The 15,411-nt window shown below is 39.6% G+C and overlaps 1 protein-coding gene across 1 annotated transcript in view; it reads right to left on the bottom strand.

Moving 5' to 3' along the window:
- Nucleotides 1–1,053: 1,053 nt before the first annotated feature.
- LOC111571615 (arf-GAP with dual PH domain-containing protein 1) overlaps nt 1,054–15,411 on the bottom strand; it is a 40,124-nt gene continuing 25,766 nt past the window's right edge. Inside the window, exons 4-11 of the mRNA XM_023274869.3 lie at nt 13,764–13,846; nt 8,354–8,466; nt 8,074–8,220; nt 5,733–5,816; nt 5,002–5,064; nt 3,214–3,285; nt 2,895–3,123; nt 1,054–2,020 (exon numbers count right to left, since the gene is read on the bottom strand). Of these exons, the coding sequence (XP_023130637.1) occupies nt 1,992–2,020; nt 2,895–3,123; nt 3,214–3,285; nt 5,002–5,064; nt 5,733–5,816; nt 8,074–8,220; nt 8,354–8,466; nt 13,764–13,846 (820 nt within the window). The 3' untranslated portion in view covers nt 1,054–1,991. The remainder of the gene's footprint in view (nt 2,021–2,894; nt 3,124–3,213; nt 3,286–5,001; nt 5,065–5,732; nt 5,817–8,073; nt 8,221–8,353; nt 8,467–13,763; nt 13,847–15,411) is intronic.

Genomic DNA, 15,411 nt, shown 5'->3' with positions numbered 1-15,411 from the left:
ATCATGCTGTATTAGTGAAGACTTGAAACTGGTGATTTTGACCGTAAACTCATTGTCAAAATGTTTGCTGGGGTAATAAATCAAGTGTGAAGTAGGATCATTTTCTCAAAGACTTTTATATAACTGGCCTTCTTTTTGCAACCAGAGGAGTCACCCCCTGCTGGCTGTTAGAAAAAATGCAGGTTTGAGGTACCAGCATCACTTTTCTCACTTGGAAGTATGTCCACCTTTTATATACAGCTTATGCTATTAGCACAACAAGGGGATCCACAACAGAACTGTTACCAGTGAAGCTGCATCGGGGTAATGTAGGCACCAGAAATTCACAAGTAAGAAAATCTATATCCCTGGTTCTGCTGTGATGTATTTTGATGCTTTTTAAAATCTGTCTTTTTCGATGTCATAGCAATATTATAGCCCTGCAACGCTTGATCAGTGGAGTACTCTTTTAATGGAGTAGTGTTGGCTTCTTAACTAAAGTTCAAGAAGAAAGCAGATAAATGCATTCCCAAAAATGTCAAACTATTCTTTTCATTTTTCATCTGTCTGTAACACCCTGTTTCAGTTGATTATAATCTCCATGCTCTGATTCAAGGTTGACATCTTCTTTCATAGGTCTCGCCATTCTCTCATTAGCCCTTAAAACTATGAGGAGTGAATACATGTGTAACAGAACACCTCCATCTACTGGACTAATGGGGCATTGCTGTATTTTCATGATGACATTGTCTTTGCAGTGCACATATCCAGAAGATAGGAATTTTCAGCAGGTGTGTGTCACTGAGAAAACAACATTTGTGTATATATTAACACAAGATTATGCTGATGGTAATATGTTTTACCATGTATTTAATCTAAGGACTTAAAAACCTTCTATATGTGACAAAATTGTACAAAATTTTCTTCAAACAATGTTGCTTTAGTTTTTTATGCACCAATGAGGATTCAGTGCTGTTTGAATCAGAGTCTGACAGTGGGTGGGCTGGTGAAGTGAGAAGTGAACAATGCATTATGTAATCCCAAAGAAGAAAGTGAAGAGTGAACACTGAAGCCTTGATTTCATGTTCATCTGTATTGATGTTAAGATCTTCGTAATGAAACAAACTATCACTGTGATTTAAGGATCAACACAACAATGTGTCTTCAAAATATGATGCAAAAACGTAAATTAAACAGTAGTAGAAGTGTTATATAAATTACAATCCTGTCACATTACAGTCCTTGAAAGCAGCAATAACTGTCTACGATGACTCGGTATGTTCAACAGTAAAAATAAATAAGAGAACAGCTGTAAGATTGAGGTTTTAAAAGAACCCTGCCTGGGTGCAGATCTGCCACCTCCAGCTACGTGATGGCATTCGCTGAGAGTTTGTGTGTGAGTTTTGTATGCATATTTGTTGTTAACAGCACTTTGTAGGTTCAGGTTTGTCAGGGTTTCAGTGCCAGAGGTTCAACCTCACAGCGTCCTCAATCAAAACGTCACAATTTCCACACACACGGTAAGCCACTGTCATCAAAACTGTACATTCAATAAATTAACAATGCATTGTCTTCGTTAAGCAACCAGTGAAATGACTCTAGATTACATAATTACATTAGATTACAGGCAGAATGAACCATTCACAAGACAAAATCCTGGGGAGATGGGAGCTGGTCGCAGGGGAAAGGCTGAGGAGAGGGAGGGTGTTTGGCGTTATAATGTACAGCACAAGGTTGGTAGGCAATAGTGATGACATCATCTACCCTTTGGCCTCGAATCGCCCCATGAGGAGCCTTGAGTCCCTTAGAGTTTTAAGTTTTCTACACAAACATAGACTGGAGTCTCTCTGACGTTTTCTCTTCTTCTTCTTCTTCTTCATCTTCTCTCATCTTGGCCCATTCCAAAACCCCCTCCTGACCCCAAACCCCATGGTCTGTGGCCCCTTGCTGGGGCTGTCTCTGATCTGAATGAGACTGGGCCAGTCCAGTTGAGTTTTGGCTTCATGCAGGCATCAAGGTTTGTGTTTAAAATGGGCCTCCACTGCAGAGAGAGACAGACAAAAGGAGGTACAGCAATGTAAAATGAATGTGTTTTCATATTGTGTGGTTTCTGCAAAATACATAGTTTTTACGTGGTAATGCAGATGCTTTTGCATAAAAGATGCAGTTAGCCAGTGTTTTGTGTTGACATTCAAGGTCTTTTTAAACTCAGCACATATTCCCTGTTCCCAAACACATCCCCAGGGTGTGTATATATACATATATACACTACCGTTCAGAAGTTTGGGGTCACTTAGAAATGTCCTTATTTTTGCAAGGAAAGCAGTTTTGTTTTTTTCAATGAAGAGAACATTAACTTAATCAGAAATACAGTCTAGACAGTTGTGCAATTATTACATGATAAAAAGGGTGACCCCAAACCAACGAAAACATTAATCAAGTAAATCCAGGGTGATTTCTGTTACTGGCAACAGTTATTCAACAAAGCAAAAGCTCTGATTCACAAGATGCTCTGACCATTTTACTCTGGTCCCTGTGGACAATGCAACTTCTGCCAGAAACTTAGTTCTTTGTATCTGAGACATCAGTAGAGGACATATTTGGTTCTGAACTTCAAATTATGTTATTTTTAGGATACTTTTTGCTATTTTTATCAGACTATCACTCTAAGTTTGTAAAGAGGGATAACTTTTTTCCCATTTTATTGGTGAAAAAAAGGTATGAAGACTTAAATCTGTACATTTACTGGAATTAGACATCACCATCATTAAGTAGTGACTCGTAATTAAATAACAGAAAATTTGTAAAAGCAAATAGTTTTTTGTCTGGTTATCACCATTGAAACTTGAAGCTAGGTTATGATTAATAAAACTGTTTATTAACCGTCTCATCATTTAAATGTTCTGACCAATCACCTGCATATTCCTGTGGCCTCATTGGTCGATTGATGACCCTCTGGAAAGCAGCTATCCAATCTCGTTGCTCGGCCTCGGTCTCGCAGGCGAAGAGGAATTTCCTGTCTGGCGTGACGATGGTGATGCCATGGTTCCAGTGGTAGCCCTGTGTGGATGGAGGCAGGCCGGACAGGACAGTGTAGCTGTTCTCCTTGCTGCCGATGAACACCTCACCCCGGGCATAGGCATCCTGGGAGACAGAAAGACAGATGGAAGCCGTGTGAGCAAAACTACATGACCCACAAATGAAAAGGTCAGAACAATGCAGGTCTCTTCTTACCAGAGGGTCTTTAAAATACATGAGCCGCCTGTCATCCATAGTAAACCACCTCTTCTTGAAGCCCTCTGTGTGCTGGAGGGAGCAAGATAGACAGGGAAATTACCAAGAGAAATAACAGAGGAGGCAATCAGTGAACTGCAAATTGTATCAATTATCATAACAGCTCTGTAGATACTCTGCAAGTATAAAAAATTGAAGCTTTGAAATGATTTTTAATAATAATGATAACAGCTTGCATTTATATAGCACTTTAAAAAGACCCGGGGATAGTCTACACGTTTAAAGAGACAGAGACAATAGCACCAGAACAGAAAATAATGCCTGCCAGACAGACAGTGTTAACTGAGACCATAGACCTTGGAGAAGTGGTGGGTTTTTACAAGTCTTTTGAAAGTCACAATAGAAGCAGTGTTGCTGATCACTGCCAGGAGAGATTTACCACACCGAAGGCTCTGTCGAAAAAAGCCGCAGTCTGGTGCTGCAGATCTGTGTCTGGTTTGGTGTGGGTGAGAACACAAACAGATGAGAAGGTGGAATCCACAGTGACACCTAGGCTGCGGACTTTAGGGGATAAGCAGATCGAGCACTTGTCGAGGTCAAGTAGAAGATCTGAAGCCTCCCTTTGAGAGACTACTCTCTTAACTGCAGCACGAGTGCTTCAGTAGAATGCAACTGGACTACTTACAGTTCCTATATTTACCTAGCTCTAAACAGGGGAGGGCCTCTACAACACCACTTTAGACTGCTATAGGACTGCCTTAATTCTTCATGGCATACTTTCAACAAGGTCTTGGAAACATCTCTCAAGGGATTTTGGTCCATATTGACATCATAGCATCATGTAGTTGCTGCAGATTTGCTGACTGCACATCTATAATGCAACTCTCCCATTCCACCACATCCCAAAGGTGCTCTATTGGAGTGAGATGTGGTGACTGTGGAGGCCATTGGAGTACAGTGAACTCACTGTCATGTTCAAGAAACCAGTTTGAGATTATTTGAGCTTTGTGACATGGTGCATTATCCTGCTGGAAGTAGCCATCAGAAGATGGGTACACTGTGGTCATAAAGGGATGGCCATGATTAGCAACAATACTCAGGTAGGCTGTGGCATTTAAACAATGCTAAATTGGCACTAAGGGGCCCAAAGTCTGTCAAGAAAATATCCCCTACACCATTACACCACCAGCTGCCTGAATCATTGATATGAGGCGGGATGGATCCATGCTTTCATGGTGTTTACGCCAAATTCTGAGCCTTCTATCTGAATCTTGCAGCTGAAATCAAGACTCATCAGACCAGGCAACGTTTTTCCAGTCTTCTATTGTCCAATTTTGGTAAGCCTGTGCAAATTATGGCCCCAGTTTCCTGTTCTTTGCTGACAGGTATGGCAGCTGGTGTGGTCTTCTGATGCTGTAAACTGGCTGATTAGCTCTTTGTGTTTGCAAGCAATTGATCAGGTGTACCTAACAAAGTGGCCGGTGAGACACAACATGATTAACATGCTGTGTATTCTGAAATTATTGTGTGTTTAAACAAATAAACACAGCAAACCTTGATGCAATCATACTCCAAAATGACAAACAGAATGTCACCAGGCTCACTAACCTTAATCTGGCTCTTGGTTGCAAAAATGTTAACAGGATAGGAAAGAAAAAAAAACAAATCTCTTCTCTGTTATATATGTTGTGTGTGTTAGTTTGGTCAGATTTAAGCTAATGAATAGTGAAAAATAGGTGTAACTGATACTCTTAATCCTTGTTTCCCTTAAGAGTGATGTTCACAAACCTTTGGACCAGTTTTCTCCATGAAACCTTCCTTCATGAAGTTTCGGGTCAGTTTAGGCACCAACTGGAACCAAAAGAGACAAGAGAGAGTCACATCAAAATAAAAGCATGCGTGAAATATTAAAAATTACATTTGTTCTGGAATGGACGACTGCAATGGATATCATGCAGTTGCTTGACTGCAAGATGGATGAGATTTTTCTTTTTGAACGCATTCTGGTCAACTTGTGAAAGTCAGCTCTCTTACAATCAATAACAAGTACACAAAATTAATAGAGGTATGCCCAAATACTGAAAACCAGGTAATTACTCCGCCAAAGAATGCGGTGGAGTTCTGTGATGATCAGCGTTGGTTTGTCCGTCTGTTTGTCTGTCTGTTAGCAACATTACTCAAAAAATTTTCAGGGAAGGTGATTAGATTTTGACAATGATGCAGATTATAGTCTGGATCCAAAGATTTGTTAAAAATTTCAGTATCATTGCAGGATAGCGGCATGGCGTCTGTCTCTACACCAGCTGCCTGATGACGATCACACGATTGTGAGCCTACTATAAATCCACCACTGTGGACCACAAATTGTTTAAAGATTTCATCCGTCGGAAATGATACAACGACTGAGCAGCCTTGGTGGAATACTGCACTCTCTGAGTGCTTGTCTTGTTCCTGATGTTGCAGTCTTGGGTTAGAAACACACCATGAATAAACATCTCTATCCATCACATTATCCTCACCTCCTCATCACTTGCTCCAGGGAAGGCGACCTGCAGGTAGTGGAACCTGGCCGCCCTGATAGCATTGAACCAGTCGACCATCTCCTGCAAAAACAAACACTCTCTTTGTCAGCAAGTCCTGCTAGACTTCACATGCTATTACTGTATGTATTAATAAATAAAGTGGATTTTATTAAATTTTTAAAAAAATCTTATTCTTGTTAATGATTTTACACTTAGCAAGGTGTTGTTGAAAGTACCTCTGCTGTGTGGATGCTGCAGTGCTGTCAATAACTCCACCACAGAACCAGAGTGGCGGTGACACTGAATGAACCCAATGAACTCTTCCGGTCACAGCCTTCAGTACCACTACTCTACCAGCAGGGGGGGAAGCACTCCCTCTAACGCCATCCCTCACTCCTCTTTTTTTCAGTCAACTGAATGGCTATTAATATCTGTCCGTTTCTTCTCTCTAATCTTCTCATTTTTGATTAAGTCTTTCTCTACTTCTATTTTAGTCGCAAATTCCGGATATGCAGCCAGCGTTGTGAGGCTCAGCAGTGTAAAACCCTCAGTGAGAGACAGAGGGCACAGATACACACTAGGAGGTTCACAATCAGAATGATGAAGGTTAAAATGGAAAATGAGGTCAGGCATTTATCTACAAGCTTCCTTTTTCTCATAGTAGTGTCACAAATGAAATGATTTGAATTCTATTTTAGTGGAGTTTGTATCCATTTCAGTGTACAGTAAGTCAGCTAAACACCCATACACCCATCCATCCATTATCTATACACCGCTTCCTCCTTTGCAAGGTTGCGGGGGGCTCATCTGAGCCAACTTAGGGCGAAGGCAAGGGACACCCGGGACAGAGCACCAGTCTATCGCGGAGCCACATAGAGATACAAACAATCACTCTCACATTCACAGTTACCAATTAACCGAAGCATATTTTTATGGGAGGAAGCCGGAGTACCCGGAGAAAACCTACGCATGTACAGGGAGAATGTGCAGAAAGATCCCGAGAAGGCCGGGACGCGAACTGGGGACCTTCTAGCTGCAAGGGAAAAGTGCTAACAATCAAGCCACTGTGCAGCCCTCAGCTAAACATACAAAAAGTTACATATTTTCTCACATAAATGGAAAGCCCAGCAAATGTAGGAAAAATAACAGCAATCATTGATTAAATACTGAGATTTAGATAGGTATCAGTTTTTAGTTTCAGTTACTGTTTGATAGATTTTCAGCATTTCTTTTGATACAGATCAATGGTTGTAAAATCTGTACAGCTATGCAGCTATTATATACATTCTTTACACTGTCATGAAATTAGTTATATCAATGACAGCTCACAACGCTGTCTTTATTTTCTGTACCATTACTACCAAATTGTATATTCTTTCTGGTAAATGACCAAGAAATTGTGTCCACATATGTGGATGCTAGGTCTTACAGCCCGGTACAAAAAGCAGTTTTGGTCTCTATACCTAAATTCCCCTCTAATTACAACTGCACTGGGGCTGAATTTTTATATAACTCACCCGTTTAGATTATGTTAAGTGCAAATATCTGCTAGGTCAAACTAGAAGCTTGTAGCCAGCTGCCACAAGCACCTAGCTGATGTCAAAACGGCCAAAGGACATTTAACCAAATATTAGTATTGCAGTCTGTATATTTTTGACAGAGCAGATTTCCAGAAGACTTGTAATATATCTATTAAAGAACCAAAAATTCATGATGCTTTTTGTGACATAGATACATGTGTTTCAAAATTTGAGTCATAAGAGTCATTGGAAAGTCAAGATAGCAGTGCTAAACATGATCTCTACAAGAGTATGTTAACTTATGTTCATGAATCTACAGTCAGTGGTTTGAAAGGAAAATACATCTATCTAAGAATTAAGTGCTGACTTTCATCTTCACAGCTGTTTGATCCTTGGGAAAACTCACAAAACTGTAGCAATCTAAGGTCTGTTCATTATTTTTATTTTTTATTCTTACATTGCCTCCTGATTTTTAAACACTATTTGCTGATCTCAAAATGTAAATACAGACATCCTAAAACATCACCATTTAGCCCTCACAGTGATTGTCTAAACAACACAGAATATGCCACTATAGAAACACCTTCTGAACATTCCTTTTGAAGCTTCTGGATGTAAAAAAAATTCCAAAGGGAGAATGAATTCTTAAGTGACATATCTGATATTCTGACATTACATTGGTAATGCTGTACTATTGCACTGTCCTATTGTAATCTATGACTTGACGTGGAATAAATGAGAAGCCTGTTACATCAAGGTAGAAAATAATTAAGAGTTACTTGTGCAGAAATTCAATGAATAAGTGTGTGACAGTGTACCTTAGCATCGCTGTGGTAGACAAAAATGTTCCTTGTGCTGTTGTCTTTCAAGTACGTGATCTGCAGGCCACAGGGATTGCCAATCTTAGCAGGCTGGAAGGTGGCATTGAGGGTTTCAATTTTCATTACTGCCTTGGGATCCCTGGCCTAATGGAGGCAGACGTAAACAACAAACAGAACACTGTAAAAGTCTCATATTCCTGAGTGTTTTGGGCTTTTACCAAAGTGAAATTTTGCTGCTGTGAACACCCACTAAAATCGACTGTATCATCTCGCTTACATCCTGCTTGTTGAAGTATTTCAGTGCTCCCTCCCTCTCCGACAGGACGAACTTTCTGCTGAGGAACTGACCGTTGTCTCTTCCTCGTTTCCATAGAAACCCCTCTCGGTACCCTGGGCAGAGAGAAAAAAAAAAAGTGTGTGTGGTTGGGAGGTTGGTACCAAACACCCTTGAGAGGAGACAGGAGATCAAACAGAGGAGACATTTACGACAGTAAATGCTGAGATGTTGTAACTGGTTAGTGTAAGATGATACATAAGTTAAGCTGAAATCAAAGATCGTTTGAAATCTCATTTAAATAAGGAGGTAGTAGAAGGAGGGAGTGTGTGAAAGTGAGACAGCAGAGCAAGAAGAAACAAACAAGAGAGGGTAGAATTTAGCAGGAAATGCAGCATGAGTCAGCACCCAGAGAGATTTTTATTGTTTCTGTACATAGAACATCCTATTTTTTCATGTTAATGACATACTGCTCTATTTATAGCATGTAATGTCTTCTTCTGGTTCTTTGGCCTATTTCAGTAAATCGCTCTGCCCATACTGCCTTCTTTTCTCTCCTTCATTTTCTATTTCTGCTATGCTCTGAAGTGCTTTTTGTTTAATCTGGATCTATTTCTGTGGCTTGAATGGGAGGAAGATGTCTAAGTATAATCAGGTAGCACATCAAAGAAGTGATTAATTTACATTCCAGCTATGTGTCTGATGCTGAGTGTTTTATAATGAGCGCTAATTGTGAAATAAACTACAATTCCTGCGCTGAAAATTACAAATGAGTGTAAATGGGGCAAATGTGCCATGAATGACTATATGGTGAAGTGTAAAAAGAAAGGAAGTATTAAGTTAAGAAAAAAGCTGTCTCTAATGCATCTGGGGAATCAACTTTAGCAAAAGGATCTTTGAGCATTGCTTCTCCCTGCACTGGTATCTACAGTAATCATGGCGATAGCTTTATCTGCTTAGTTTTTAAGATGCTCGTGTCTGAAACGTCTACCAGCATTGCGATAAAATGGAGATGAATGGAAATCTAGGTGTCTTCAAATCACTGAAAATTTTCAGCAGTTACATCTCCACTTCCACACAGCTCACTATCAGTAGCTTTCTTAGGAACTAAAACTGTTCACTGTGAGGTCTGGAGATTATGTATCCAGATTTACTGGGGTGTTAATTCTGGAAATACACACTAGCATTGATATAAAACAAAATATGTTGTTTCAGTGTTAATAATATACAAGCTACATTATATTGGGTTGAGGCAGAAACCTCAAAGACAGACATTTTAAAATCTGGGCAAATAAAACCAACACAACTGTAACAACAAGGCTAATCACTAGGACTCTATTAGATGTAGCCACAGACACTGTATTGAAGATGGAGGCAGCGACTGCGACGTCACTCACTGGTTTGTCGACTACTGTCAACAAACCAAAACCTCGAGTGTGGCATTTGTTGGTGCCATCTTGGTCTTTTAAAGTCGAACATAATAAGCGTCTGTTGGACTAACTGAGAACTGGAGGACCCAAAGCACAGCGATGCATATGTGACTTGTCAATCATAAAAAAAGGCCCGCCCTAAAACATATCCTATGTATCGATGTATCGTCTGTTTTCTTGTAAATGGGACCATAATTTACAAAATGAACATGGAGACTTGAAATTAGCAATTGAGACCATAAGGTCATTGGGAAAATGTCTATTGGAGTAACAGATCTAGTGAGAAATACTTCTTCTTGCAACTAGTGAAGTCGCTCCCTGCTGGTTGCTGGAAAGAGTGCAGGCACTTCTACATTGGCTTAATTTTTCAGTTCAAGAGACTGTGTGCAACTTCTAAATACAGTATATGGAAAAAAGTTAGAACATTTAGAGTATCCTTGGGTGAACTTACCCAAATTAAATCAGTGTGTTTTTTAATCATTTTTGGTCCCTTGATGGTAGCAATGCAGTCACGGATACAGTGTATTACCAAAGGTACCACTGAGGGAAACATGTCTCTTTAGCTGCTAAATGCACCACCATGTTTATCAGTTAGTTGCTAACTCCATCTGTCTGCTGTTTGGTGTTGGACAGGTAGCAGAGTGTGTGTTAACCACAAATCTTTTTGCCCTTTTCATACTCACCATTTCTTTACTTCACTGCTCTTTTTACCATGTCCTTTATTTACTGCTCTTGATTACCTCTCCTCTATCTTTTCATTCTCTGCACTCATTCTGCTCCTTCAGTGTATGTCTCTCTTTGTGTCTGTGACTTTCTGACATGAAGCATTCACCTACACTGGCATTACCTCATCGATCAATAGCTCGCCTTGTCCCCACCCTCGCCTCCTTCCCTGACACTCTTTTTCTTCCTTCTATCTTTTGCATATCGGATCAATGTTGGCCACTGTGGAGGCCAGGTTACTGCCTATAGTCAATCTCAGCCACCCACTCACACACACAAACACAAGCACACACAGTAATACCATGAGTCACACTGTCATCTCCTGTTTGTGCATTTATCCTCTTCATCATTGGTTCTCCATGACATGTGCATATGTGTCTATCTATGTGTGTGGGTTGGTATTACTCATGTTGTGGGGACCTCCATCTGCTTGCAGTCACATTATGGGGACAAAAAAAAAACTCTTCAGGTGAAGAGAGGTTTTAAATCAATGCCATGTCCTCTGAAGTCATGATAATACTACTGAATGTGTGTATTTGTGTATGTGTGTGTGTGTGTATGTGTGTGTGTGTGTGTGTGTGTGTGTGTGTGTGTGTATGCGCATGCAAGGTTCTCCACTGTAACAATAAACGGATGAGGTCACTGTAAGCCAATGAGAGAATACCATCTTCAACAAGATGTGAAATGTATACTAGTAGACACACTCATACCTGCGCCAAGCACACACAAATGCCACACTCACAGCCTCTACACACACACACACACACAACCAAATGCACTCACTGTTTTTATAGCAGTTCCACACTCCAGCAGTGACAATTACGATGTCATAGCCCAAATATGCTTTTAACTGCAAACATATACACAACCACTTAGGAGAAAGAAGATGAAAATGAATGTTTGAAAGTCGTCAGTGGATGTTTCAGGGTAATTGAATTCCTGCTACAGGCATCCACTGAGAAATGTTTGTCCAGGGATTTTTCAAGGTTCTGCTTATTGAAGGATAAACAATGCAAGCCTTGCATGAAAACAGACCAAATGTTTAGCCTTTCTGGGGTTTTTTTCAGATTTAAAAAAAAAGCATGTGAGAGTGCTTTCGCATTCACAGACCTGTGTATGTGTCTGTATGTCTAACTGCTTGAGAACACCTACTGATCCAAAAAACTTTCAGTCAGCTATCAACATTGGCAACAACTACATTTACCTTTGGGGGTAGTTTAGATTCAGGGTACTTCCAGATTGATCTGTATCATGCACAAATAAGACAATTTTTTAAAGCTGTATATAGGAATAATTGGACATTTTGGGAAATAAGCTTATTTGCTTACTTTGCCCAAAGGACATTGGTCATTGGAAACTCAAGATCGCAGTGCTATACATGATCTCTACAACTATATGTTAACTTTTGTTCAGGACAGTCAGTGGTTTGAAAGGAAAAGACATATACACAAATATAAGATTGATATCATTCTTATATTTTTATGTGATGACCAACTGGCACCTTGTTCAGGGTATACCCTACTTTTCTCTCTATTTTATCTGGGTTAGGCTCCTGCCCCCCAACAACCCTTAACAGGTTAAAGTGGTATATAGAAAATGGATGAATGGACTTAAATATGAAGCTACTACCAAGATAAAATGAGTTTACCTCAGCTGAAAAGCTTAACAGAAAGACTTGAGTTAGTCTGACTGGATAATTTTTTAACTGGGCACAGTAATTTGGGGTCTTGCTATCACTGTGAGGTTAACAGGCAACCAGCAGAGACTTTAACAGATACAAGGAACAGAATGTAATGTGTTGATTGTTGACCTGTAGGTGTGCTGTTTGGTAGAACGTATCAATCTTCTCTTCCAATTCTTAGGCAAGTATGCAGTTCCCTAAAATGTAAAACTACTCCTTTAACAGGAAAGCTGAGACAAATTCTAAAAATATACAGGATGTCATTAAATATTCAGGTTACATGCTCATAAAAGGTCTGACTGATGTTGTGTGACTGTGTTGTTTATCGGATGTCACCAGGTCAGAATACCTGATACTTGATTTTGCCTGGGTCCAGATTTTCAAATCTATCAACTTCACCAAGTTGACTGATTCGTCTCGGTTGAAAAAACAATTGGTTCAATGAGCACCGTGAGAGGACAAACGACTGCCCGTTGTCAAGTGTTGTGAAGCTGTGCACTGGCACCAACCAAGAGTAATAGCAACAGAAAAAGAAGAAGGAAGACAAGAAGGAGCATTTAGGTTACTGGATAATAATCTTGATTGTGATTTGACACCATTAATTAAAAATATAGTTAATATAGATGGCAACTTTTCTCAATATTATCTGGCATTGTGGTTTGTTTTTACTTCACTGTGCTACACTAATAAAGCCTTGCAAAACCAGTATGCTGGGATTTCTGCATATGACTGTGCACTTAGCACATTCATTTTTAGTCCACTTGGAGGACTGGGGTACATACATGTGTAGTAGCATGGCATATACACTAAACGTTTGGGGTCACTTAGAAATATCCTTATTTTTGAAAGGAAAGCATTTTTTCAATGGAGACAACATTAAACAGAAATCCAGTGTAGACATTGTTAATGTGGTAAATGACTATTCTATCTGGAAAAGGCTGATTTTTAATGAATATCTACATTTCCAGCAACCATCACTCCTGTGTTCTAATGCTACATTGTGTTAGCTAATCGTGTTGAATGGCAAATTGATGATTAGAAAACCCTTGTGCAATTATTTTAGCACATGAATAAAAGGTGTGTTTTCATGAAAAACATGAAATTGTCTGGGTGACCCCAAACTTTTGAATAGTAGTATATGTATTTCAGACATGCACAGCAACAACGACACCATTTACATCATGTGGACCCTAGTGGACTTTTGAGTACTCAAACCCGTTTCACTCATTAGTTTTTGGGGAAAAACCACAGTAAATTACCAGACATGCTGACAAACGCTAGCACTAAAAACAGGAATAGATACAGGTTTACAGAACCTGACGGAAAGTGCAATACTGGGAATAAAATTACATAAGAGCCCCATAGCAGTCCATCTGTAGTCTGAAGTCTATTCAAGTCCACAGCACTTGAATAATGGGACAGTATCAGCAGATTTCACAAGATACCTCCAGTCAGAGGAGGGACTCATTTAAATAAATCAGCTCAGTTGATGTCAGGGCAACATGGAGGAACACATAAACTGATGAGGACTTTCACAAGTAATAATACCACAAAAGTTTCCTTATCAGTATGCACGTACCTGCAGAGTAAGGCTCCTGCTTCTCAATAAATTCAAACTCGTTCCTCTCGTACTTGGCTCTGATCCACTGCTCTCTCAGCAGCCTGCAGACATGATGAAAACACACAGTTAGCTTTTATGTGAATTGCACACTCATCAGCTGCACCGATCTACACACACAAAACCATTTTTCTTTGTCAGTGAGATACCACACACTGGGACTTTCTGCTACACACAAATAATAGTCCAGTTTCACATCAATAAATTCAATTCTTTGTGTGCTTTTAGCATGTTCCTGTGGTATGACCTCACAGAAATGAACAGGAGTGCCTCACAGTAATTGCTAAATGATTGATAATAAAATGAGAAGAATAGAATCACTGATAATGAAAACAACTGTTTATTGCAGAGCGAAAGATGAAAGAAAGATGAAGATGTAATTTTTGCAAGTGATTACAAGTAACATTTGAGGATGAAATCTCTAAATTGTGGCTGCATTTTGGAATTGACTGATCTATTTTTCCGTCTACTTGTCTATGTAAGTAAGAGGTGACACTGCAGTGAATTTGATTAGACGAGTGCAAGTTAGCTGAGCATTTACACTGGCTCTGTTCAAAAGTAACAAAATATATTAACTATCACCTCTAAATTTTGCTAATTAACACATCGCATCTCCTTCGCTAAAACATTACAAGTTGTGGTATTATGGGCGCTATGTGCCAGACTAATTCTTGCTGGCAATCTTAATAGGATGGCAAGAGTTCAGAACTGCTTCTTCTTTTAGTGCTGAGCTAAAATAACCAGCTGCTATCTCCAACAGAACAGAGTTCTCCCAACATTATTAAATTCACTGGTTAGTTCAATAACAAAAGACACATGTCATTTTTTTGTAGAGTATCTTTTTTCCATTTTGGGGTATAAATGCCTTTACTGATAGCAACAATGGAGATTAAAAAAAGAAAATGTGGGGAAAGAGAAGTAATATGCCATGGACATAATGAGCATTAAGCTACCCAGTACTCCATTATTCAAATACTTTCTCATGATCTTCTTTAGTTTTTCAATGACCGAATGTTATAAATGCATACCCTTGCTTCTTTACGTTTGTTAATTAAATCTCATAAAACAGAATCAAGAAACATTCCCTGAGCTTACGCTCTGCAACACATATATCGCACTGAAACATGGAACTTTATCACAATCTTTTTACCAAATCTGCATGTAAAGGAAGCAATATCAATTTCAGACCTTATTTTTCTTCAGTGTGAGAAGAAACAAATGGCAACAGTCCGCTCATCACCATGCCAACAATCTCTCTCATCCTGTTTCCTTCTCTACCTCTCTCAACATTTCAGTCTCTGCTTCAGGCTCCAGGCTGCTTTCATCCTCTCCTTTTCCACACATTTCCCCCTATTATTTGCTGCTCTTCTGTGTCGACAAGAAGTAAATCAACCATGTTATCAGCGTCAAGAGGTAAAAATGTCTCACTCTTAGCAGAGATTTCTTTGAATGACACCCTCCACTGACACTGCATCTTAAACACTAAACCCTGTGGCTCTCAAGGGAGCAGAGTGTGTGAGCATAACCAGACACCATGGCACCGACGCCGAGAAAGACATTTCTCTCTCAACTGAGCTCTCTTTGCTCCTTCTTAGTACTGGTTCTGGCT

Source organism: Amphiprion ocellaris, chromosome 18 (assembly GCF_022539595.1).
Source record: "Amphiprion ocellaris isolate individual 3 ecotype Okinawa chromosome 18, ASM2253959v1, whole genome shotgun sequence".
NCBI lineage: Eukaryota > Metazoa > Chordata > Actinopteri > Pomacentridae > Amphiprion > Amphiprion ocellaris.
Note: the sequence above shows the minus strand (reverse complement) of the source record. Positions and strands in the feature narration are given on the sequence as shown.